The sequence below is a fragment of the Lutra lutra genome, chromosome 14 (genome assembly GCF_902655055.1).
Source record: "Lutra lutra chromosome 14, mLutLut1.2, whole genome shotgun sequence".
Lineage (NCBI taxonomy): Eukaryota > Metazoa > Chordata > Mammalia > Carnivora > Mustelidae > Lutra > Lutra lutra.
In genome coordinates, this window is record NC_062291.1 from 45,813,808 (window position 1) to 45,837,252 (window position 23,445).

General features: G+C 50.5%; 1 protein-coding gene across 2 annotated transcripts in view; it reads right to left on the reverse strand.

The window, feature by feature from the left end:
* GRID1 (glutamate ionotropic receptor delta type subunit 1) overlaps positions 1–23,445 on the reverse strand; it is a 694,055-nt gene that overhangs the window by 525,166 nt on the left and 145,444 nt on the right. For both annotated transcript variants that reach the window (XM_047703440.1, XM_047703441.1), the window contains exon 3: positions 18,522–18,806. In XM_047703440.1, coding sequence (XP_047559396.1) covers positions 18,522–18,806 — 285 coding nt within the window. The remainder of the gene's footprint in view (positions 1–18,521; positions 18,807–23,445) is intronic.

Sequence of the window (23,445 nt, forward strand, 5' to 3'; positions counted from 1 at the left end):
TCTCTCTCTCTCTGCCTGCCTCTCTGCGTACTTGTGATCTCTCTCTGTCAAAAATAAATAAATAAAATCTTTGGGGGCCCCTGGGTGGCTTAGTGGGTTAAAGCCTCTGCCTTCGGCTCAGGTCATGATCCCAGGGTCCTGGGATCGAGCCCCACATCAGGCTCTCTGCTCAGCGGGGAGCCTTCTTCCCTTCTTCTCTCTCTGCCTGCCTCTCTGCCTACTTGTGATCTCTGTATGTCAAATAAATAAATAAAATCCTTAAAAAATAAAAAAAAATTTAAAAACTAATAAAATATTTTTTTAAAAAGAAGAAGAAGAAGAGTTCTGCCCATAGCTCAATGGTTGGTGATGGCAGCCTACAGGAAAACCAGGGTCTCTAGGCTTTTGCCCTGCCCTGCCCTTCCCATCCTTCACAGGCCATAGGAGGACAGATCCTCAAAGAGCACGGATGAGTGACACATACACACTCAACGTGACATCCGTGACAAAATGAATGTTGGAGGGAACGTGTGTGGTACCCATACTCCCAACACACAAACAGGACAGAGGAAACTGGGGCTGTCACACCCAGAGATACCTCAAAAAAATACTGGTGGGACCCCTGGGCAGGAAGGGAACGGAGTACCATGGGAGGGCATTCGAAAGAGAAATCTGGTTTTTACTTTATACACGCCAGTGTTGTTTATGCCTTTACAAAAATCAAAAAATACATATTCTCTTGACCAGAGAAAACCGTTTACCTCTAGGAGCCACTGAGAGCTCGTGCTTTGGTGCTTGGGGTGAGGGGAGAGCTTGCAGCTGAGGTCACCTTCCAGGCCCCAGAGAGCTGAGCCAGACCCAGACACGGCCTCAGCTGTGGGGAGGGAGAGAGAAGGGAACTCAGGGGGACAAGAGCACTGGCGGTGAGGCCCTCCACTTGGGACCTCAGCAGGCTGGGCACTGATTTCTCTCTCACTCTCTCTCTTTCCTTTGGCATGAGTGAGTCACTGCCCTTCCAAGCTGGCAGTCAGACCCTCAGGGAGCATCTGATGGCCCCTCCCCCTCCCCCCACCTTAACCAATCTGCTTCCAATTCCTGTCCTTCTCTCTCTCTCTCTCTCTCACAGTGCACTAAAATTATGACTGTATACACCTCTGACCATGAACCTGCATTAGTGCCAATAGCAGGGTTTCCTCACTTCAGCACTACTGCCATTTTGTGCCAGAAAGTTCTTTGTTGTCAGGGGCTATCCTGGGAAGAGCACCACTGGATGTTTCACAGTATCCTTGACCCCCACCACTAGCACTCCTCCCCAAACTGTCTCCACGCATAAGCTAATGGCCCACTAAGAACCCTGCCAAACTTCTAGACCAAACTTCTAGCTTTCCAGGCCTATCCTGTTTACCTGCAAGCCCACCTAACTTTGTCTCCTACAACTCCCAGACTCAGACAGTTGATGCTTGTCTATACTCAGACCGCTCCCCTCCTGGAGCACCCTTGTCTCCATCTACCCAGATCCTCCCTCACTGTCAGGATCCAGCAAGGGTCCCGCAGGAAACCTCCTCATGATTCAGGCCCCATGCCGCCCATCTTCTTATCAGCATAAACTAGGCCCTTCATAGTTTCTGGTCACCTTCTTGTCCCCACCCAAGCAGATAATAAATACTGGGGAGTGGGACATGTGGTGTGGTACTACACTGGCTTTCCAGAATAAAAAGCCCGATGTGTGTAGCACTTGCTGATTTCCACTGTGTAAACACTCACACTTGGCCAACTTCTGCTACCAAAGTGCTGTCACTGGCAAGAGGTGACCCAGTGGTTCTTGTAAGTCCACACACACAGGTTTCAGGGCACCATGTATGCCTCCCCACCTCGCTGCCCCTGTCCCCACAACACACGTGGGGGTCCGAGAAGCCTCGCTGTGTCAGGAGAGGCCCGGCCAGCATCAATGGCCACAGCCTGGCTTTGTGGCCCGGTCTTGTGACCACAGTGGCAGTTCCCTGCAGTTCTGAAGAGGTCCAAGGTGGACCCTTCAGCAGGAAAGCCTCTCCTGCAGTCCCTGCCCGTGGTACTAGGCTGCCCCTGGCATACCAGCCCTGTCTCGCAGGTCCAAATGGCCCCTCACACACACTTCGATCTCCGCTCCCGAGCAGGCCAGGATAGCTGGAAGTCCACAGGGAGAATGTGACCTTGAGCTGCCCTGTGCCCTCCAGGGACATTTTGTGCCCATGTGGAAGGAGGCAAATTTATCGATCTTTCTCAGTGACTGACAGTGAGATTCACCTGTGCCTCTGACTCTAATTGCCCCAGGCACCTGAGATGCATGTGTGTGCCCATGCGTGTTTGTGTGTGCATGTGTGTGTGCGCATGCCTCCAGGTCTCCAGATCTCTGATCCTTTTATTTCTGTTACATCTAACCCATTTCTACAATAAGCATTAGCTCAGTGTCTCCTCCATGCTCCAGCCTCCCGGGGTAGGACTGCACTCCCACCGGGCAGTCCTGCCTCCAGGACCATCTCTCCCATTTGTCCCTTAGCCCTGGACATCCTGGTACCTTCCTATGGTTGTTAGTCTGGAATGTTTCCACTTCACCCCTGACGATACCTGTCAGGTGGTTTCCCTCATCTGAGGAAGGCTGAGTGGGCTGTCTCCCTGACCTAGTACGTCCTTTGTAACCGGGACACAAGAAGTCTCAAGGGAATGACGAAGCAAGGAGGTAAGGGACAGACCCTGAAGGCCCCAGGGAACTCCTGAAGGGATCTGAACTTGACCCTTGGAAGAGAGCAGGGGACCACTGTCTGGCTCTAGGCAGAGAAAGCAGTAAACTCAGTGACCTTGGTGGCAGAGTGAGGGATGAATGGATGTCTTCCAAAATGGATAACATGCAAATGCAGACACACACACACACACGCATACACACAGGCTCCCAAGAGACCCCTTTCTCTTCAATACCCTCCGAAAGCAACGTAGACGAAGGTGGAAACAACCCAAATGTCCACTGACAGAGGAACGGACAAACAGAAAGTAGTGTATACACACAATGGAACCTTGTGCAGCCTCAAAAAGGAAGGAAACCCTGGCACCCACTATGACACGGAGGAAGCCTGAGGACACTGTGCTGTAAGATACGCCAATCCCAGGACCATAAATACTGCATCTTTTTTTAAGATTTTATTTATTTATTTCACAGACAGAGATCACAAGTAGGCAGAGAGGCAAGCAGGGACAGAGAGAGGGGGAAGCAGGCTCCCTGCTGAGCAGAGAGCCCGATGTGGGGCTTGATCCCAGGACCCTGGGATCATGACCTGAGCCAAAGGCAGAGGCTTTAACCCACTGAGCCACCCAGGCGCCCCCATAAATACTGCTTGATCCCACCTGTGTGAGGGCCCCAGAACAATCACCAACCCAGAGACAGACAGGGGTGGTGGCCTGGAGCTAGGGGTGGGAGTTAGTGTTCACTGCGGACAGAGTTTCAGTTCTACAAGATGAAAAGAGCGTGGCAATGGACAGGGTGATTGATGCTGCCCAACTGATGCTGGGAATGTACTAAACGCCGCTGAACTACACACTTATAAATGGCTACCATGTAGGGGCGCCTGGGTGACGCAGTCGGTTAAGTTCAAGTCATGATCCCAGGATCCTAGGATCGCACATCAGGGTCCCCCCTCAATGGAAAGCCTGCTTCTACCTCTCCCTCTGCCTACCACTCACCTGGCTAATGCCCGCTTTCTCTCTGTCAAATAAATAAATAAAAATCTTTTAAAATGGCTACAGTGTAACTTTTATATTGTGCATGTTTTACCACAATAAAAAAATGGGAAAAAAAAGGCAAATTGGGAAGTTCTCAGTGTTGAGAGATGAAGTAGAGACCTAGTGGTGGAGGGTGGGGAGTGGGGAGCACCTCGATTAATAATGACTTGTCACCCAAAGACTTGCCCCCATCTGAGGTAGATTAGAGACAAGGACCCTTCCTGCCACAGTGCCCTGGAGGACCCCAGGAGAGGGGAGCAGCCCCTTCTAGCCCAGACCAGCTCTGACAGTCAGACAGCTCCTGATTCCTGTACCATCTCTTCTGACCGGGGCCACTAAGAGGGGGCTGGACCCTTCAGCTCACATCACCCTGCTCCAGCCCCCTCTACTACTCCTTCTAAGAGCTTGGGGTCCCTCCTCATTGAGCACATGTCAGACTGAACTCATCAGTACCAGACAGGTGTGATCCCTTCAGAACAGGCCACACCACAGAGACCGTCCCCCGGCCACTGCCCACCCCCACTGGCTCCATTCCCAAATCATTTCTCAGGAGAGCTGCAGCTGACCTCCGAGGGCCCCTGCTTCGGTTCCTCTGGTTCTCTGACTTTGGATTTTGTCCCTGAATTTCTGCCTAATATCACATTTCTCCTCAGCAACATGGCAGCCAAGAATTTATCTTCCTCCCAGCCATCAAAAAACCAGGGACCAGAACAAGGTCTGTTCTCCTTCAAAAACACTTCTCTTCCTGCCTGCCTTATTTTGGTACCTGGCATCTCACCACTATCCTTCTAGCTTCCTCACTGGAAAGCAGAGTCCCCTGTAACTCAGCAACTCTGCTTTCTAACAATCCATCCCACAGAAATACACAGACACATGCACGAAGCTGTAGGCTCGACACGGGGCCGCGTGCAAGTGCACAGTCTCGAGAAACCACCTAGATGAGGAAATGGAACAATAAACCAATAAACCATCCACCTGGCAGAACGCGGGGAGGACAGCGAGGGAGAACCAAGGGGGGCAGCATGGACGGAAAGCTCCAAAGCACCCCAAATACAAAACTCAGTCCAAAACAATACAGGAAGCATGATCCTGCTTCTGCTTTTGAAAACAATCATGCACGTGAACATGAATGTCTGCATGTCCATGGGACGTGTCCAGGAAAGTCCTCTCCTTACCTCTAGAGAAGAGGGCAGGGAGAGGGGAGAGGGAGAAGAGAGGCATATAATTTTTCCCCTTGCTGTCTATGTCGCTTGCATTTTTTTCAGCAACTGATATAATAAATTAATAAAACTGACATAATAAATTATTGCGAAGAAAAAAAATCACAAAGAAAAAGAAAGCAGAGTGGTCTGCCCCTCCACGTTTCCTCACTACCCTTGGGATTCGCAGCCCCTCCACCGCCTGGCTGGGCTCTCCATGTCGCTGTCCCTGATCCCAGAGATGAGGCTCCAGCCAGGTGTAATTTAGGCCAACCCAGAGCACCTCTGCTTTCTCTCAGCCCACGTCCCATACCTGCCCACCCACCCTCGCCCCTGCTCACTCCACCCAGACTTAACTCAAACTCCGTAAGTCCTCCCAGGCTCTGTCAGGCAGGCAGACCTCACTGCCTGAAATTCAAATCGCCCTCATAGCTTGGCCTCCATCACGAGCCTCGTTCCAGCTCAGGGCCAAGCGGGTGAAGGCCACACCTGCCTCGCTCACCTCCAGCTCCCCAGGGCCTGACACGGCACCTGGCTTTCAATGGGCATCTGTCCAATGGGACCAGACTGACTGGATACAGGAGGCCACACTCTGAGTAACCTGAAACCCCAGAACAGGCAGCCATAGGTTCATTGATGTCTTCCAAGGCCAGCCTACAGGAAGCTCCATGGGCAGTCTGACTCCTGCTCTTTGGGCCCTCCCACACCTCTGAAAATGGGACCCCCAAACCCAGGCCATGAGAGAGCTACCCTCCACCATCAGCAAGCGCTGCTCCGCTGAGAGGCAGTCAAACAAAAGCCGCCTCTACATGTGCGTTATTTAACATGAAGCCCCAGCTGCCCTCCCCCATTCCCGTCAAGGGTCTCGATGGCACAGATCAGGTTCCTCCGGGGGAATTCTTCAAGGGGCCGCCGAAGCCTGGTCCCTCCCAGGAGCCTGCTGCTCTGCTTCTTTCTTCTCTAGGACTCGAGGATCCTACAAGCTGTGGCTTCCTCCCCAACCCGGGCTGCCAGGGCAATGTGATCACGGTGGTCCCTGCCACCCTCCCAACCAGCACAGCCGCAGTGGCCTTGCCTTGTCTTTCTAACTGCCACTTTCTCCACCTCAGCATCTGGGGGCCTCATTAGAAGCCTCTGCAAACCCACTCCGGATGTGAGCAGGAAATAAACAAACAAATGAGCAAGCAGGCAGACAAGGCAAGCAGAAACAATTAAACCGAAAATCGAACAACAGCACGCAGGCCCACGTGGGGAAGGGTCAGGGGCAGCATGGAGGCCCTCACGGGCACTCCATCCAGCCCCTTGGAAGGTGACTTCCAGCAAGGAACTGTATAAACACAGGCCTGGAGAGGAGACATCCTGCTACCCACAAGGAACTGGCATGGCAGGTGTGATCCTTAGCTTCTCGTCCTGCGTGGCCCTGTCACCACCCCCAGAGCCTCCAGTGGGAAACATGGGGTCAGCAGCTGCCACCAGAACCAAAACTCCCAGGTTTCTGCCCACAGTGGAGAGCTGGCTGCACAACGCGATGTCATCTTCTTCATCTTTACTCCAGGCGGAGGCCACGAGAGAGGCCAGCACACCCTGCTCTGTCCTGGGTCCCAGGCAGGAGCAGGAAAAGTGAGAAGTGGTCTAGGGCCACAGGGAGCTCGATCCCTCAGACCCAGCATTTCATTCCAACCTCCCCCAGAAGCCTCTGAGGTAAGCATCTTTATGATGCCCTCTACCGAAGGGAGAAAACTAAAGACGCAAAAGGTTTGTCAGTGTGCCCAGAGATAACTCAGAAGAAGGCTGAGGCAGGAAGGACGGCCAAGTCCTCCAGCAGGCTCACCCCCAAAACCACAGCAGCCACTCCCGCCTTCACTGTGATATGAACACGCGATCCTCCTGGGAAACTGCAGGGAGAACTTTCGCGTGAACAGAGCCTGTCTGAACTCTCCTCAGGTCCTGGGCCCTGGATACAGAGGCTCTCCCTATATACTCGCCAAGGAGGAAAGTGCTGGCAGAAACTCGGGGGCCCCCACACACAGGTTCACTGCTGGGAGTGGGGGAAGGGGGATCTTTGACTTTGTACATCTCCGGACTCTGTAGAAATGATGATCACTGTTGTAACTAGAATCTTAAACAGGCTTCCAGTTATGGAATGAGTAAGTCACGGGGATGAAAGGCACAGCACAGGGAATATAGTCAGTAGTATTCTGACAGTGTTGTACATGACAGATAGGAGACACTCCAGCGAACAGAGTATAACATACAGATTTGTCCAATCACTCTGTCGCACACCTGAAATGAATGCAATGTTGTGAATCAATGATAAGTCAATTAAAAAATAAAACTCAAAGAAACAAATGCTTCCTGGAAGAATAAAGGGGCAATGAAATCCCCCAAAATACAGCTTCTTTCATTTGCTCACTCATTGAGTATTTATTGAACACCTACTATGTCCCGGGTGCCATTCTAAATGCTGGGTATGCAGCATCAGGCAACAAAACAGACAAAATCCCTGCCTATGTGGAACGCATATTCTCGCTGGGGAATGACAACACACAAAAAAATAAGTAAGGGGCAGTGAATTTAATGAAAACAAATAGGGCAGGAAGAAAGAAAGGGGTACCAAGAGGAAAAGGAGCGCTATCTTCAAAAGAGTTGGGGAGGGAAGGCAGACAGGGTTGAAGCCAGGCTCTGCAGGTGAGGAAGCAGCCTGCAGACATCTAATGTGTCTGTGGGAGGAGGGTCCCAGCAGAGGAAACAGCCAGCACAAAAGTCCTGAGGCCAGATGCACCTGGCATGTTCGAATAGTAGCAAGGAACTGGTAGGGGAATCGATGGGCGTGGAGAGCAAGTGCCCCTGACAGGGGGCAGGCCTGAAGGCCACTGTAAAGGCGGTAGCTGTTATTCCAGCACAAAATGGAAAGCCCCGGTGACCACAGTGGACCTTTGGGTTAACATCTGAGGTTCCCTCAGGACACTTCACAGGGGAATTCCTTAGGGTGCCCCCCCAGCACCCTCCTGCCTCCTGAGACCCCCAAGGGGAAGGCTGTTCTGAAGCCTGTCTCAGAGATCCTCTCTGGACACAAGCCACATAAGACCCACAGGCCTTCCTCCTACAGAGCCCCCCTATGGCCTCTACCCAGCCAGGTCAGTGCTGAGCACCAGGCAAGAGAAACCCACTTCCCAGGTCAGCAAAAAAGGGCTTCTTCAGATCTGGGTGGGCTCCATTGAGACCCCCTTGCAAAAGGCAAAGGAAAACTTTTAAAACAGAAGGTCCTTGCCCCACTATAGTATGCTGAGCGAGTGCCCAAGGCCAGGCTTGTCCACCAGCCCAGGAGGGAGGTGCTGCTCTGTGCATCCTAGAGACAGGAAAACCAAGGCTCCAAAGGGTACACGGCTTACCCGGGATGCAGCAAGGAGTCCAACGGGGACTTGAACCTAGCTCTTCCTGACATGAAAGCCTGCGTTCATAATGACCAATGCCACTTCCCAAGGAGGTGCGAGCCATCGTTTAGCAAGGGATGCGAAGCCTTCTCTGGCCAGCGAGCAGATGGTCAGGGCTCTCAGCCCTGCTGGAGATGGCTTTGGCCCGAATGCCCGCCACGGCTGCCAAAGGGCTTCCCGGCCTCACCCTGCCATTCCCCTGCCATCCATGCCTCCCTGTCCCACTCCCTCTCTCCCAGCCAGCCACAGGGACCCTCTGAGTCCCTGCAAACCCTCTTAAGAAACAGAGAGGCAGCTAGAGGGAAGCTGCGCACAGGCCCCAGGACTGAAGTGACCGGGCCCAGGGGCAGGTGACCTACAGTTCTCTCTTTTCAAAACCGATGCTGCTTTCCTGGACAGCATCCCGCACCTCCACCAGGCTCTGCGGCACACGTCTGTCAAGCCATCAAAGAGCACACAGCAGATGAGTGTATTTTATTGCCTGCCACTTACAGCTCAATATAGTTCATTACCAAGAAATGAAGGCACTCTCTTGAGGTGGCTCCTAGTAGGAAACAGGCAAGCTCTTCCTGACAGAAGGGCAGGAGATGGTTCGGTTGAGACCCAGAAGAGGACACAGGATCTCATTTCACTAAGGAAGGGGGGAGGGATCCAGTCTGAGCCAACGGCCTTCCCAGATGTTGGGGCCACATCACGTGGTGCCCTCCCTGAAATCCTGGTATTTAACAACAAAACCTGTTCCCTCTTTTATGCTGGGGACAATGGGCTCAGGGAAAGCAGAGAATCAGGGTCAGCTGGGGAGGGATGGCAATGGGGACTTATTTGTCTTCAAGGGGACACAGTCGCATGTGTGGGAGAGGAAAGCACAGATCTGCTGAGTTCTTGCTGTGGCCAAGCTGATGGGCCCCAGCTGCACAAGGGGAAAGATGTAGGGGCCAGTGCAGTTGCCTTCCCGTCCCTTATCCAAGCCTGTATCAGGCATCTCCTCCCGTCCCCAGACGCACTCCGGAATCTGGCAGAGGGCTGAGGGAAACTCAGGGTTAATGAACTTTAATCTTCTAGGGAATGCTACAATTAACATGCCCCAAAGTACAGTTGCTTTGTAATTAGATGGAAGAACAAAACCTAAAACACTCGCCCTGCTAAAGTTATTGTCAAACTTCTTGGTAGGTTTCCTAGCAATTAAACTCACTTACTCATCTCATCTAGAAAAAGCATTTATTACTTTGATTTAAACTAATGCCATAATGATACGATGTGTGTTATTAATGAGATCCTCCCCACTGCAGTTCAGTCATCTGGCCTGCTTTGCCAGGGGCCGGAAAGAAGACGTTGGCGCGGAGCATTAAAATAGCATTTGGTCCAAATGATTGTTCCTTCTGGGAAGTTTCACATGGGGAAGACGCGGGGGTAAGGCCCAATGGCTGATGGAGGTTTGCTGTGGGATCCAGTCAGGCCATCCGACTGAGGTGTGGTGACTCACGAGAGCCACCTGGGACCACGCAGTGAGTGTCCCCTGCAGGCCTGACAGCTGACCCCCAAACTCCATCTCCCCACATACCAAGAACAGAACCCAAATGCAATCCAGGTCTCAGAACAAGCCACAGCAGAGATCACCAGCTCAGAGGCCAAGAGACAATAGGCAGCAATGGGGCCAGAGCTGGCTACAGTTCCTGAGGAATTAAGTCTGACCAAGCACTTAGCAGGTATCAGCTAATTTAATCCACACACTGACCCTATCAGGCAGGGATCATTATTTTATCCCCATTTGACACACGAAGAGAGGACCGCTCGACAAGGTGGAGTGATATACCCCGTGTCACACAGCTAGAGAGGCACAGCCAGGATCCAGCCCAGGCAGGCTGCCCCCAAATCTAGGCCGCGAAGCACTACGCTCAAGGTCATCCTGAGCCAGAGTAGAGGAGCAGACAGCTGAACCTCTTGCAGACCCACACTCAGTCCTACCAGGGAGGAATGCTGACTACCACCACTCCTGGTCCCCACACCGGACTTCTTATGATCACACAGACCACTCGCTGTGGGCCAGGACCTCTGCTGAGTACTTATTTGTATAGCTTATGAATTCCCATCCCAGTTCCAGAGATGGGACCAGAAGCTCCAAGAAGTCGCCATGGGCTGTAAGAAGGAGGCAGGGGGAGCAACCCACCCTCTCTTTTTTATTTCTTTATTTTTTGCACTTGGTACAAAACTCAAAAGGTATTTTTTTTTTAAATGCAGTGAAAAATATATCTCCCGTGCCTGTCCCAAGTCCTTGTGTTTATCTCCCTAAAACAGCATTTCCTTATGCCGACTGTGTATGTTCTCAAACACACACACATACACACACACACACACAAAAGCTTGCCTTGACACAGAGCAACACTCCATATCCCGGTTATCACTTTGCTTTTGTCAACTAACAGTTCCAAGTGTTGGAACTACTCCCTCTGAGTACATAAAGAACCGGTTGTAAATTACATATATATATCATAATATATTAACCAATTTGCTGAAGATGGGCATTTAGGTTGTTGGCCATTTCTGCTGTTGCCAACAATGCTACAATAAATCTTTGTGCATTAAGAAGAGAGTCTACCTGCAGTGTTCCCCATGAGGACCAGGAGGCTGTGTGTGAGCAGAGCTGTGTTATGAGCTTCAGAACTCAGACCTGGCCGGGCCCCCATTCCTTGGCCATCTGACCTAGAGGAAGCCTCTGTACCTCTCTGAGCCTGCTCCCTCGCCTGTAAAACAGGAATAGTACCAATACACCGGGAAGAACTGCCATGAGATGCTGTGAGCTGCTATCCCTGACATGGGACATTGTGGTTAGCCCAGAGCAAGGACTGAGAAGGCATGAGCTGTTTCCCACTGACACCTCAGTCACCTGGGAAGTTCAAGTTCTGCCTTTGGCTTGAACTCCAGGCCTTGGGTTTATCCTCAGTCAGATCACATTTCCTCTCCGTGCAGTATTCCTTCCCTTTTATAAGCAGCCAGTGAGCCTGGACATAGGCAGCTCCTCATTGAGCCTCTCAGGCCTGCCAGGCCTACAATCCAGCCTCACTCTTGGCCAGGGCCCATAATCCAGCCATATGATCTTTCTCTTCTCTACTGCCCCCGGGCCTCCCAGCATACTCTTCTCTCTGCCTGGGACACTCTCCTACCCTCCTCCCCCCTTGCCCTTTGCTTTCCTAACTTGTAATAGTCCTCATTCAAGTCCTTGTCACCTTCTCCAGGAAGCTTTCCCTAACTACCTTGCCACGGGCTATGGAATACCCACCAAGAACAAGACTAGCTCAGAGCCCATAGCAGAGTCATGGGAGGAATGTCAGGCCACAGCTTTAGGGAGAGAGGTGGTCTACCATCAGGAGCTGTGCAAGTCCAGTGCTAGGACCTAGCTGTGGATACCCAGCCTGTAGGGGAACATCTGCCCTCAGTGCAGAGAGTGAAGTTTGGGCCAGAGAATATGACATTTGTGTGGGGAAAGACTTCTTAAATGATATGAAAAAGAGCTAACCATACAAAAGATGAATAAATCTGACAACAATATAGTATAGAACGTCTGTGCATTAAGGCAGACTGAAAAAGCTATCAGCCACACTTAAAAAAGAAAAGCCTCAATTTTGAAATGGGCAAAAATTTAAAATGGTAAATAGGCATTTCATAGAAAATAAAAATACCCCGTAAAGATACAAAAAGGCACTCAACTTCATCTGCTATCAAGAAAATGTAAAAATCATAGCAAGATACCATTTCACATGAAAATCTTAAAAATGAAAAGACTGTCAGGTGTTAGTGAGGTTGCAGTATGTTGCAGATGACAGTATAAACAGTAGAAATGTTCTAGAAAACAATCTGGAATAACCTACTAAAGTGAAACATGTCAGACCAAATACTCCAGCAATTCTGCTCCTTGGGAGAGATCCCCAAAAAACTCTTGCACCTATGAACTGGGGCAGTCACGGTGGGAAACAGGACAGAAGTTCCTTAAAAAGTTAAAAATCGAACTACCATAGGGCACCTGGATGGCTCAGTCGGTTGGGCATCTGACTCTTGATCTCAGCTCAGGTCTTAATCTCAGAGTCATGAGTTCACTGGGCACAGAGTCCACTTTTTAAAGAAAAAAAAAAAGCAACTACCCTGGACCTAGTAATCACAAAACTGAGTATTTACCCTAAGAATATAAAAACACTAATTTAAAAGGATATGTGTAACTCTATGTTTAATGCAGCATTATTTACAATAGCCAAGATATGGAAGCAACCCATACGTCCATCCATTGATGAATGGATAAAGATGTAGTATATATATATAATGGAATATTACTCAGCCATAAAAAATGAAATCTTGTTGTTTGCAACAACATGATGGAGCCACAGAGTATAATGCAAAGTAAAACAAGTCCGTCAGAGAAAGACAAATACCACAGGATTTCACTCATGTGTGGGATTTAAGAAACAAAACAAATGAGCAAAGGGGAAAAAAGGAAAAAGACAAGCGAGGAAATAGACTTTTTTTTTATCTTTTAGAGAGAGAGAGAGAGCATGAGCGGGGGGTAATGTAGAACAAAAAGGAGAAGTAGCCTCCCCGTTGAGCACCTAGCCTAACATGGGGCTTGATCCAAGAACCCTGGGATCATGACCTGAGCTGGAGGCAGATGCTCAACCAACTGAGCCACCCAGGTGCCCCAAGAAACAGACTTTTAACTAAAGAGAACAAACTGCTGGTTACCGGAGGGGAGGTGGGTGAGAGGGGATGGGTGAAGTAGGTGATGGGGATTAAGGAGCACACTTGTCATGAGAAGCACCAGGTGATCAGAACAAAAACTCAAAAGAAAGAAAAAAGAGAGAGAGAAATAAAGAAAGAAAAAGAAAATTTGAAACTTTAAAAAAGAAATTAAAATGTTCATAAGTTTTAGAGGCGCCTGGGTGGCTCAGTGGGTTAAGCCTCTACCTTCGGCTCAGGTCATGATCTCAGAGTCCTGGGATAGAGCCCCACATCGGGCTCTCTGCTCAGTGGGGAGTCTGCTTCTCTTCCTCTCTCTCTGCCTGCCTCTCTGTCTACTTGTGATCTCTCTCTGTGTGTCAAATAAATAAATTTTTTAAAAACCTTAAAAAAAAGTTCGTAAGTTTAAAAAAAAAAAGTCTTGAACACAAACCTCAAAAGACAAATACAAGAATGTTCTAATGAGCATTATTTATAATGGCAAAAACCTGGAAATAACCCAAATACCCATAACACTAAAACAGATAATAAGTCAGATGATGCTATGCAATCATAAAAAATGACTACTAACACACCCTGAATCAGACGCATGGATCTCAAAAACCTAACTCTGAGTGGAAGAAGCAGTCACGAAAGTGCACAGAAGTGTGACCCCATATATTTAAGGTTCACTAACAGGCCAAACTGCATGCTCTGTCTGGCAGGGTCCATGCCTGTGTGACAAGCCAGCAAGGAGAGCAAGGACTGGGATCGTACGCCGTCAGGATCATGGTCACATCCCCTCAGTAAGGGAGGATATAAGAACAATGGGACGCACAGGGCTGCTTTGCATTTCTTTAAACTAGTATGAGTTCATGGGAGTTTATTTTCTTATCATTCTTTTAATTTGACATCTACATTATTATCATGTTTGACTTTTAATTATTTTAATAGTTTAAAAACCAGCACACATAGATGATAGCTACTCATGCAGATCCTGACCCATCTCTGGCCTGCAGGCTGGCCCAGGAGTCCACGGCAAATCACTGCACCCTTGGGGATACGGTGGAGGAAAGAGTCCTGGGGTCCCGTCTTCACACCCCAGCCCTGGGCAGCCTTAGCCAACTTCCTGTTCCTTCATCTATAATAAAGAAACGTTGACATTGTACGTGGTGGGGACTCTGAATATTTGTTGAATGAATGAGTCAGTGATTTCTAAGATTCCTTCCTGACTACCACCCTCATCCCAGTGTACTCACTAGGGAGAAATTGTGGCTGTAGCTTCTGGCACCCAACTCCCCCAACACACAAATTAATATCCCAGAATTTGAAGTGGCATGTCAGAAAGTTCTCTGTTCTGTTCGATCCAAACTTTTGGTATTTTCATGTTACAGATTTTTCTCTCCCAAATGTCAGCTTCTCTTCTATTTTCCCTTTCGCTGTCAAAACAAGCATACAAGTAATTTCGATGGAATTTTACCAAATGGCACATCTTACATTTTGTAAACTGTATACACACAAACTCCTCTCGCACCCCTCTGCCAAGTTCTGTCTCAGGGCCCAGTGATTCGGCTTCTTCGACCCTCGACTCCTGACTCCAATGTCCAGTCATCAGGTTCCACCAAAGGCAGGTCATTCCTGGGTTGAGAAGGAGGCTGAGGGGCCAGCAGGGAAGAATCAGGCCTCCGCCAGCAAGGGAGGGACTTTCCACGTGACATTCACTCACGTCCTGAGCACACCAGCCTTGGGATGCCAAGTCCATTCCAAAGCACTCTTCCCTCCTTCTTGGCATCAACTCTGCCTGGCTGGGGACAGGGAGAAGAAGCTGGAGCATAGCAAGCCCCAGATTACAGAAACAGGATGGTGCCTTGGCAAAGCACATGGGCATTCAGGTCAAAAAGAACCTCTCCGGGCCTCATGTACTTTCCCTGTCAAATGCCAACAATAATCCCACCTCAGAGAGTCACGGAATGGCTTTAACATATATATACATAGAATATACATTTAATATATGTAAAGATACTTGTAGATCAGCATCAAAAAAAAAAAAGTCATCATATCCCCAAACCCCTTCTGTTTGACTTTGGAAAGAATAAAACAGTCTTTACACTCAATTTGCTTTTTAATTGGGCTCCTCTGCAGCTCGTGGTGCAGAGGGGGGGTGGAGGAGGGGCGCTGAGGAGTTCTAGAGGTACCATTCGTCTTGGGCCTTTCAGCAGCCTGAGTCTCCCCACTGCTCTCAGACAGGCCAACGCCAGCCATGCTGGGAAGACACCCACACCCCGCCCTCGGGGGGCTGCATGTACCGCAGCAAAGAGCACATGGCCTTCCACCACCTTGCCCCACCTAACACAAGGCAGGAGGCAAAACAGGCCAGAAGCCAGACATGCACGAGGGGCACAGCCAGGACAAGTGGTGGGAGTCCAAGTGGTTAAAGTCTACAGAGACCAGCTTGGAGCTTGGCCTTGGAGGCTGTCAGATCAGGGGACTGATGTCCAGGACCCACAAAGATAGGAGGTCTGGCACAGAATCCGATGAAAGAGCTTTGGCCTCCAGAAAGCCTCAAGCCAAACGGATCAGTGCCCAAGACAGTGACAATCCAATGTAGAGCAGTACCCGGGTATTCCATTAACCCCCAGCGCCCACAGCAGAATCGGCAAACACGTCAGGCTGCCACCAGCCCTCCCCTGCAGCACAGAAACTTCATGGAGCAACCATGGCATTTTCTGTTGCTGAGCCAATACAGCCTCGGCATCCCTCTCAACACAGCATTCGAGGTCCCACCAGTTGCCTGTCTGCTAGAGGAAAGCTATCAGTCACCCTTTGTCTTTTGGGAATCACTGATAAAGTCCAGGCTAGTTGAAAACTAACTTCAAGGAGCACCTGGGTGTCTCAGTCAATTAAGTGACTGCTTTCGTCTCAGGTCATGTTCCCAGGGGGTTCCTGGGATTGAACCCTTCCTCACACTCCCTGCTCAGTGGGGAGCTTGCTTTCCACTCTCCCTCTGCCCCCCCGCCCCGCTCATGCTCACTCTCCCATGCTCTCTCTCTCTCCTTCTCAAATAAATAAATAAAATCCTTAAGAAAAAGAGAGAGAGAGAGAGAACGAAGTTCAACCCCACCAAAGGTAGCAAAAGCGTCCATGTCAGAAAAGGGGGCACACCTTTTGGTTTGACTGGAGGTTCTGGGTCAGAGAGGAGAGGAAAGGGGCAGGGCAATATATCTGCAGAATGAAACATTCTAGCCCACCTCCCTGACCTCAGAGGTGAGACTATCGGGTGCCTTGTCTTTCTTCCCATTCTTCCTTTGTCTTATGTGAAAATTGTCTGAAAACCCCATATCCTCATAAGTGGACTCATTCACACAGTGACAACTTCTTGGGCCCTTCTCCGTGCAAGAGACGGTGCTAAGCAGCAGGCACACAGCAGTGAACAGTAAGTGGCCCACTCTCCTGGAGCTTACAGCCTGGTGTGACAGTCTGTGCTCAGCAGCAATCAGCCCTCATGAGTGGGTCAGGACACGCTGAGAGCAGGCTGAGCGGGGGAGACGTGTGTCTGTGAGAGCAGCTCCCAGGAAAGAAGGGAAGCTTCAGATAGGTAAAGATCGGGGCTCCTCTCCTCGGGGTCTTGATCCTTGAGCTGACTTAGGGTAAGGGGTACAATAATACAAAAACACATAGTTTGAGCAAGTGCCATCAGGTGTCATTCATCAGGTACAAGAATTACAGGAGCCCAGGCAGGGTGGGCAGGCTGCAGAGCTGCTCCCTACCCTCCTGTGGCTAGAGATCCCCCCTCCCAGGCCTTGGGGAGAACCAAGGCTTGAAGAACTTCTATGGACCACAGCGCAAGGAGAGCAAAGACGTCTGAAGAAGGGAGCCGGAGGGCGTGCGGACCCAGTCCCTCAGCACCCAGCCCTCGCGGTGTCCACCGGCCAGCCACAGAACACACTGGATGCCCAGGTTGCAACATCAGTAGGAGAGATTCTCAGAGAAGGCTGAGGCACTGAGAGGTGCCGTGTGAGCTCCTCCAACACCCCCCACCACACACGGCACAGCACCAGGGACTGGATGCAGGTGGGAAGGAGAGGCCAGGTGCCGGCCAGTCTCTAGTTCAAGCACCCGGAGCCTCGGGTCACCCTTGTCTCTATCACCACCTCATCTTCATTTCGGCCCAGTGACTGTTTGCTCTTCCAATTCCTTCTGGAAGACTCCAAACAGCATATTTGCTCAAGAGCGAAGGACAACATTCCAGTCTTAGAGCAGCAGAGTATTTAGGCAAATGCAAACATATGCTTCCTTCTCTTCCTAGTTACATTCTTGGCAAAGGAATGATTTCACCAAGAGACGAGGCAAGACTTTTGACGGCCCACCCACGGCACCCTGGCCCCAGCCACCATGCCACTGACCCTTAGCAGCACCCCCCCTCTTTAAAGACACGTAATGGGAGTGGCGGTGGCTATGTACAGGGGGCACAGGGATCCTGCTGAGGGCACCGCCCAGTGTCCTGACTCCAGCCACATGAATGTACCCATGATAAAGCTGCACAGATGTGAACACGCACACTCAAGTGTCCGCAAACCGGGGAAGTGTGGAAAGGTCTCGGGATCGCACCAACGTCAAGTCCTCCTTGTGGTATCATGTGAGTTACACCACACACTGCCCACGGCAAACCTGGGTGACAGGTGCACGGGATCTCTCTGGACCATTTCTCATAACTGCATAGGAATCTCAGTTATCTCAACATTAAAAGTCTTTTTTAAAAAAACACACAACATGGAAACCATTTCATCTTGGGACTAGGACTGGCCTATTTTCACAGGGCACCCATAAGAACACCTGACACTATTTCTCCAAAGCCCACTTTTGTGTGCATTTTTAAACAACAAATTTTATTTTTTTTCTTCTGGGAGGTCTTCAGAAAAGCCATGTCCAGCCATACCCCCATGATCCCAGCCTGGTCCCATGACCCTGGAGGTTCCCCACCCCTGCCCTCTGCCCCCGCCTGAGACCCTGACACTGAGGGGAGACCAGGGAGCTGGGAGGGTCAGGTGACTGTCCAGCGTGAGGGACGGTCTTGGAAGAGGGGTCTTCTGAGAGGACCATGCTGGCCAGCCTCCGTTGCTACGTACGCACAGCCCTTCGGATCCCTGCCAGCAGTTTATTAATATTTTATTGAAAACTCTAAGATGATTCAAACTTCAGCTGTCATGATAAGGTGTTGTTGCTAGGCAACATTCGTGCCTATCTACAGATCTGCTTTTGCAGCTCTCCCCCCCATTTGCAAAGCTCAAGGCTGGGTCCCACCAACCCCAAGACCCACTCCACCCAGACCACCCACCGCCATGTACACCCAGCCCACCCTGAAGCTCTCGGCCACCATAGCAGCAGCCTGGCTCGAGGGTCTCCCAGAGCCCAAGGTGCCTCCCAGGAGCCCTAGAGCCAACCCCGGCCCCTAACTCACCATACTCGCTGTCATAGAACATGACAAACTTCTGCCAGCGCAGCTCTGTCACCAGCCTGAGCATGACGTCATTGAGGCGCACAGGCGGTCTGGAGGCCAGCGTGTAGGCCTCCCCGTCGGGGCTGGGGTTCAGGTGGCAGGCAGTGCGCGGAGACCCTCCGGGGTTGCGCTGGACAAAGAGGTGTGGGATGTGCATTGCATCTGTGAGGGACTGCAGGGCGTTGGCAGACGCACAGCCAGTGGACGTGACCAAGGCCAGAATCCCCTGGGTCATGAGGTCACAGGCTGAGAAGAGAGGGGAGAGAGAGGGAGAGGTCAGCCTGGAGACAAAACCGTACTGACTTTGATCCGCAGGGCCCAGGCCTAGCAGCTCGCACCCAGGGGGACCCCCCGGAAATGCTGCCTCCCTCCAGAGACTGGGAACCACCCCGGGCCAGGCCAGCAGCTCTCACATGCAGAGTCCTACTAAGACTTTCAGGGCTCCTACCACTAGATGTTCTTACACCCATTCTGCAGCTGAATAAATGGAATAAATGGAGACCAGGAGAAGACAAAATAATTTGCTGTGGGCTACTCAAGGGGGATGGCAGGACAAGAATCCAACCCACATCTGCTTTGAGACACCCGTCAGAGCTGCTCCATTAGCCATTCTGTTTCCCACCTGGATTGTGAGCCCTTTAAGAGCCAAGAACACATTTTGTTGATCTGTGTATCTCTGAGGCCAAGACATGGGCCATGAATATACTGTGTGCTCCATGATTATTGGCTGAACTAAACTGATTGGGGCTGAAGGGAATGAATTACATCAGAAAGTCAGGGAGACACTTACCCCAGAGGACTCGGGTTGCAGGCAAAAACAAACAAACAAACAAACAAACAAACCCTAGGTCTTCTGTCCAAGTCCACTTGATTTATATCATAAAATACTGGGTCAAACCCCAGATGAAGCAGGTGCTTCCAGAAGCCCAGGATTATTCAAAAGCTGATAATCACAAAGGAAGACGCTGCTAGGCAGAGGCGGAGCTGGAGGGAGGGAGGCACCGGCAGCCGGGGCCAGGACCGCAGCACGGCACGGCTCATCTTCACAAGTCACCCAGGAACCGCAAGGGATGCCCCTTTTAGCCACACACTTGCATCTTTGGGGGACATCATACCAATTAATAGAAAGATACGCGTCCCGACACTGCAACCCACTGCACCAGTTTGGAAGCAAACATTTATTAATAATGCTTATGTGACGGAGGAATGTGGGAAAGCAGATGCAACTTCAAAACACAGCCTGTGAATGTCAGCAGGCCATCTGCTGCAGACGGCAGACTTCTGAACAACTTTGACAATGCGGTTGTTGCGGCAGAGGGCCTTTGGGTTTATGTAATGTCTCAGACGAGGCTGAGAGAAGGAGACCAGGAGCAGGGAAATAAGCCCAAGGAGAAGGCAGCGGGGGTTGGGGGAGGAGACGCCAATGCGTCTTGAACCTTCGCACTCACTCCTCAAGACTCCACACCGCCAGTCTGGCTAAGGACCTCCCGTCTCAAGCTCCCCCTGCACCCTGTACTTCCCCATCCCAGCACAACGTGTGGCTGGTGTAACTCTCTGTTCTCCCTACTGGACCACAAACTCCAGGAGGCCATTGGCTACGTCCATCCTGCTCACCATCCTTCCCTAGACACAATCCATTCCCCAGTGGAGACCAGTGCAAGAATACAGTAAGCCTTAACATTTTCACGCCCTCGGGTCAATAATTCTACTCTAGGCACTATCCAAAGTATACGAATGGCTTGAGAGCCCCAAACACTTAGAGGACATTGATCCATACTCTCAAAATATCTCTCACAATCTAAAAGATGCAAATAGGGGAGTGGTTAGGAAAAATGCTCCATTTGTTGAAAGCACATGTAGCCTTTAAAATTACTTACGAAAATAATACAGTAACATGGGAAAGCACTTGTCATAAAAAAGTTACGTGAAAATAATACAAAATTGTACGAAAGCGCTTGTCATAAAAAAGTTACGTGAAAATAATACAAAATTGTACGTATTATATTGTATCAATTAAATAAAATAACACACATGAAAGAAAGACCTGAAGAGAATATTGCAAAATGCTAAAAGTCACTGCATTTTAGAAGAGGCCTGAACTGATTTTCCATCTTTTCTCTATTTTGTCAAAATTTTGAGTCGTGAACAAATAATTCTTTGAGAAAAGGAAAATCATCTTCTGGTGATGGGTAAGTAGTGAAGCCATGTAGGAGGAGGGACTATTTTGTGAGAATTTTCTCCGTGCCAAATACGGTTGAGTACTTTGTGTATTTCGTTCTCACAACACCTGTGTTTAGCAGGTGGCATCGTGTCCATTTTCCAGATAACAGGCTGGAAGGAAAAAACAAGCGATATGGGACAGGGCTGAACTGAGACACAATCCAGTTTAAAAAAGACTTCTGAGGGGCACCTGGGTGGCTCAGAGGGTTAAGCCCCCGCCTTCGGCTCAGGTCATGATCTCAGGGTCTTGGAATTGAGCCCCACATCTGGCTCTCTGCTCAGCGGGAAGCCTGCTTCCTCCTCTCTGTCTGCCTGCCTCTCTGCCTACTTGTGACCTCTGTCTGTCAAATAAATAAATAAAATCTTTAAAAAAAAAAAAAAAGACTTCTGAGAAGCAGCTAAGTGACAACCGCGGGGCACAAAATTATATACTCCCCAGGACTGCAGTTAGGCAAAAAAGCATGCTTGGGGAAAAGCAAGAGAAATCACCAAAAGGCAGGAGAAAAGCAAGGTGCTGTGATGCTGAATGAATTCCTCCTTATTCTCTTGTACCTGCTCTCTTCATTCCCAATACACCGAATTTCTAACTCTAAGAAGTAATCACACAAAATGACCTGACATCACTGGGATACAAGGCTGTCCAGACACCCAGCCCAGGACACCCATGATGGTGCTCATTTCAGCTGTCATCCACCCCATCCAACTCCCTCCCAGGTTACCACCTGACTTCTGGGGGCAAAACCTGCACCCGCTCCATATATACCAGTTCTGAAGTCTCTGAACCTCTCTGAGCCTCACTTTCCCCACCTGGGCATGCATCCCACTGCTCCCTGCCGACTGGTTCCTTCCTTCCTGCGTGTTTCATACATACACTCAGTACCCACTCCCCTCACTATGTGCAAAGCCCTGCACTGCGTACTGGAGGGGAGTAAAGAGCAAGAGAACATCAAGCCCTGACTTTGAGAAGTTTGGACCCACCAAGAAGACAGACCGCACAATTCAGCCCATGAGGAAGGAGAGATGAAATCCTTGAGCTCAGAGAAGGGTGATATCAGGGCCTTGAAGAAAGAGGATTTAGACCAGCATGAGAGAGGGGTGCAGTGGGACAAAGACAGGGGCCAGGCAGCAGAAACATGCTCAGGGAACAACTGCCTGACCGGTCACCTTGCCCCATCCTGCTGGCAGCCAGGGACACCAACCTCTTGGCTGGACCTGGGCTCACCAGGGCAGTGGAAGACACCCTATAATCTAACCACAGGTCTGGTTAAGGGTCCTCCGGTCAGCAGGCTGTGGCTACAGGCTACAGGCTACAGGCTACTGAGCCCCCATTTCCTATTAAATGAGGATAAGAATCTCTCCCCAGCAGAGTTCCGGCAGCACTGACTTAAAACATGAATAGCCAATCCCAGCCCCTGCCCTACACAAGAAAGAAGTTAAACAGGTATCAGTTTCCTGCCACTCTCCTTAGGCACACCCATCACCCCATCAATATCCCCACCCAAGTCACGCCCAGGATCCCAAGAAAGAGTAGTTAAGAAAGAGAGGGACCTCACCCCTGCTGATGACAGCCCTCCCTGCAGAGGTGGGCCTGGCTGTCCCGCCCCTCGGACGGCCACCTGCAGCACCACACAAGCTCCTCAAGTAGCCAGCCTCGGGGACAGGGCGGGTGATTAAGGCTGGAAGCCTCTCCCAGGCACTAATGGAGAGGCCCGATGCAAGTCAATTTCCAGTCCGTTGTGAATGGCCTGCTAATTGGGGCACTGTTGAAATGATGGTTATTTAGAGGCTCCTAACATAAAAATAATATGATCAAAATACATCAGATCAAAGCCAAATCAGCTATTAGCTTAATCAAGGTTGTGTGCTCATTCCTGGGACAGGACGTTAAACAACTCATACCCACACTGTAGGGAGAGGTGCTGAACCCCAGTGCCGGGGTCCTCCAGCCGGGGTCTGAATCTGGGCCCTGCCACATACATGCTGTGGGTCCTTGGACAGTGCTGGCCCTCTCTGGGCCTCTGTCAGATGAAAACGATGGCACCACCTCCCAGAGCTGTTGTGCACGTTCCAAGAAGGGTCTCAGTGTGTGAAGAGCCATTTGCACTGTCTGACACCCAGTAGGGATGCAGAAGCCACCAGAGTCATTGCCTCTCCTACTTGGAGGTGTTTCTGTGGCTTGCTACAAGAGAAGAGCCTTTGTTACCATTCTTTGCCTCCAATATCATGTGGTCATAAAGCGGCTCTCTCTCTTGATTGCAAGAATGCAGGCTTGATGACTTGATAAGGGCACCCTGAGAGTGGCTCATCAGCTGGGAAAGCAAGAAGAGGAGATGAATGTGATCAGCTTCCAGCCCCCTCCCCATGCTTGGCAGCCTGGGAGAGTAGAGGATCTCTGTAAAGGTCTGTGCACTGCCCAGTGGCTTCCCAGGAACTGGGGGAAAGAAAGTGCTCAGAGCTCCAGCTTGGGCCCAAAGGAGAGGACCCACGAGCTCTGCCAGGATTCCAGGACAGCCCCACAATCCCATTCCCGCCAGTGTCCCCTGAGACGCCATCCTACTGATCCAGGCTTTCCCGGACACAAGACCCTCGGGGTAGGACATGTCAGGCACAGCACCGGCCACATCATGGGACAGATGGGCTCTCTGTAACTCTCATCCCACCTGAG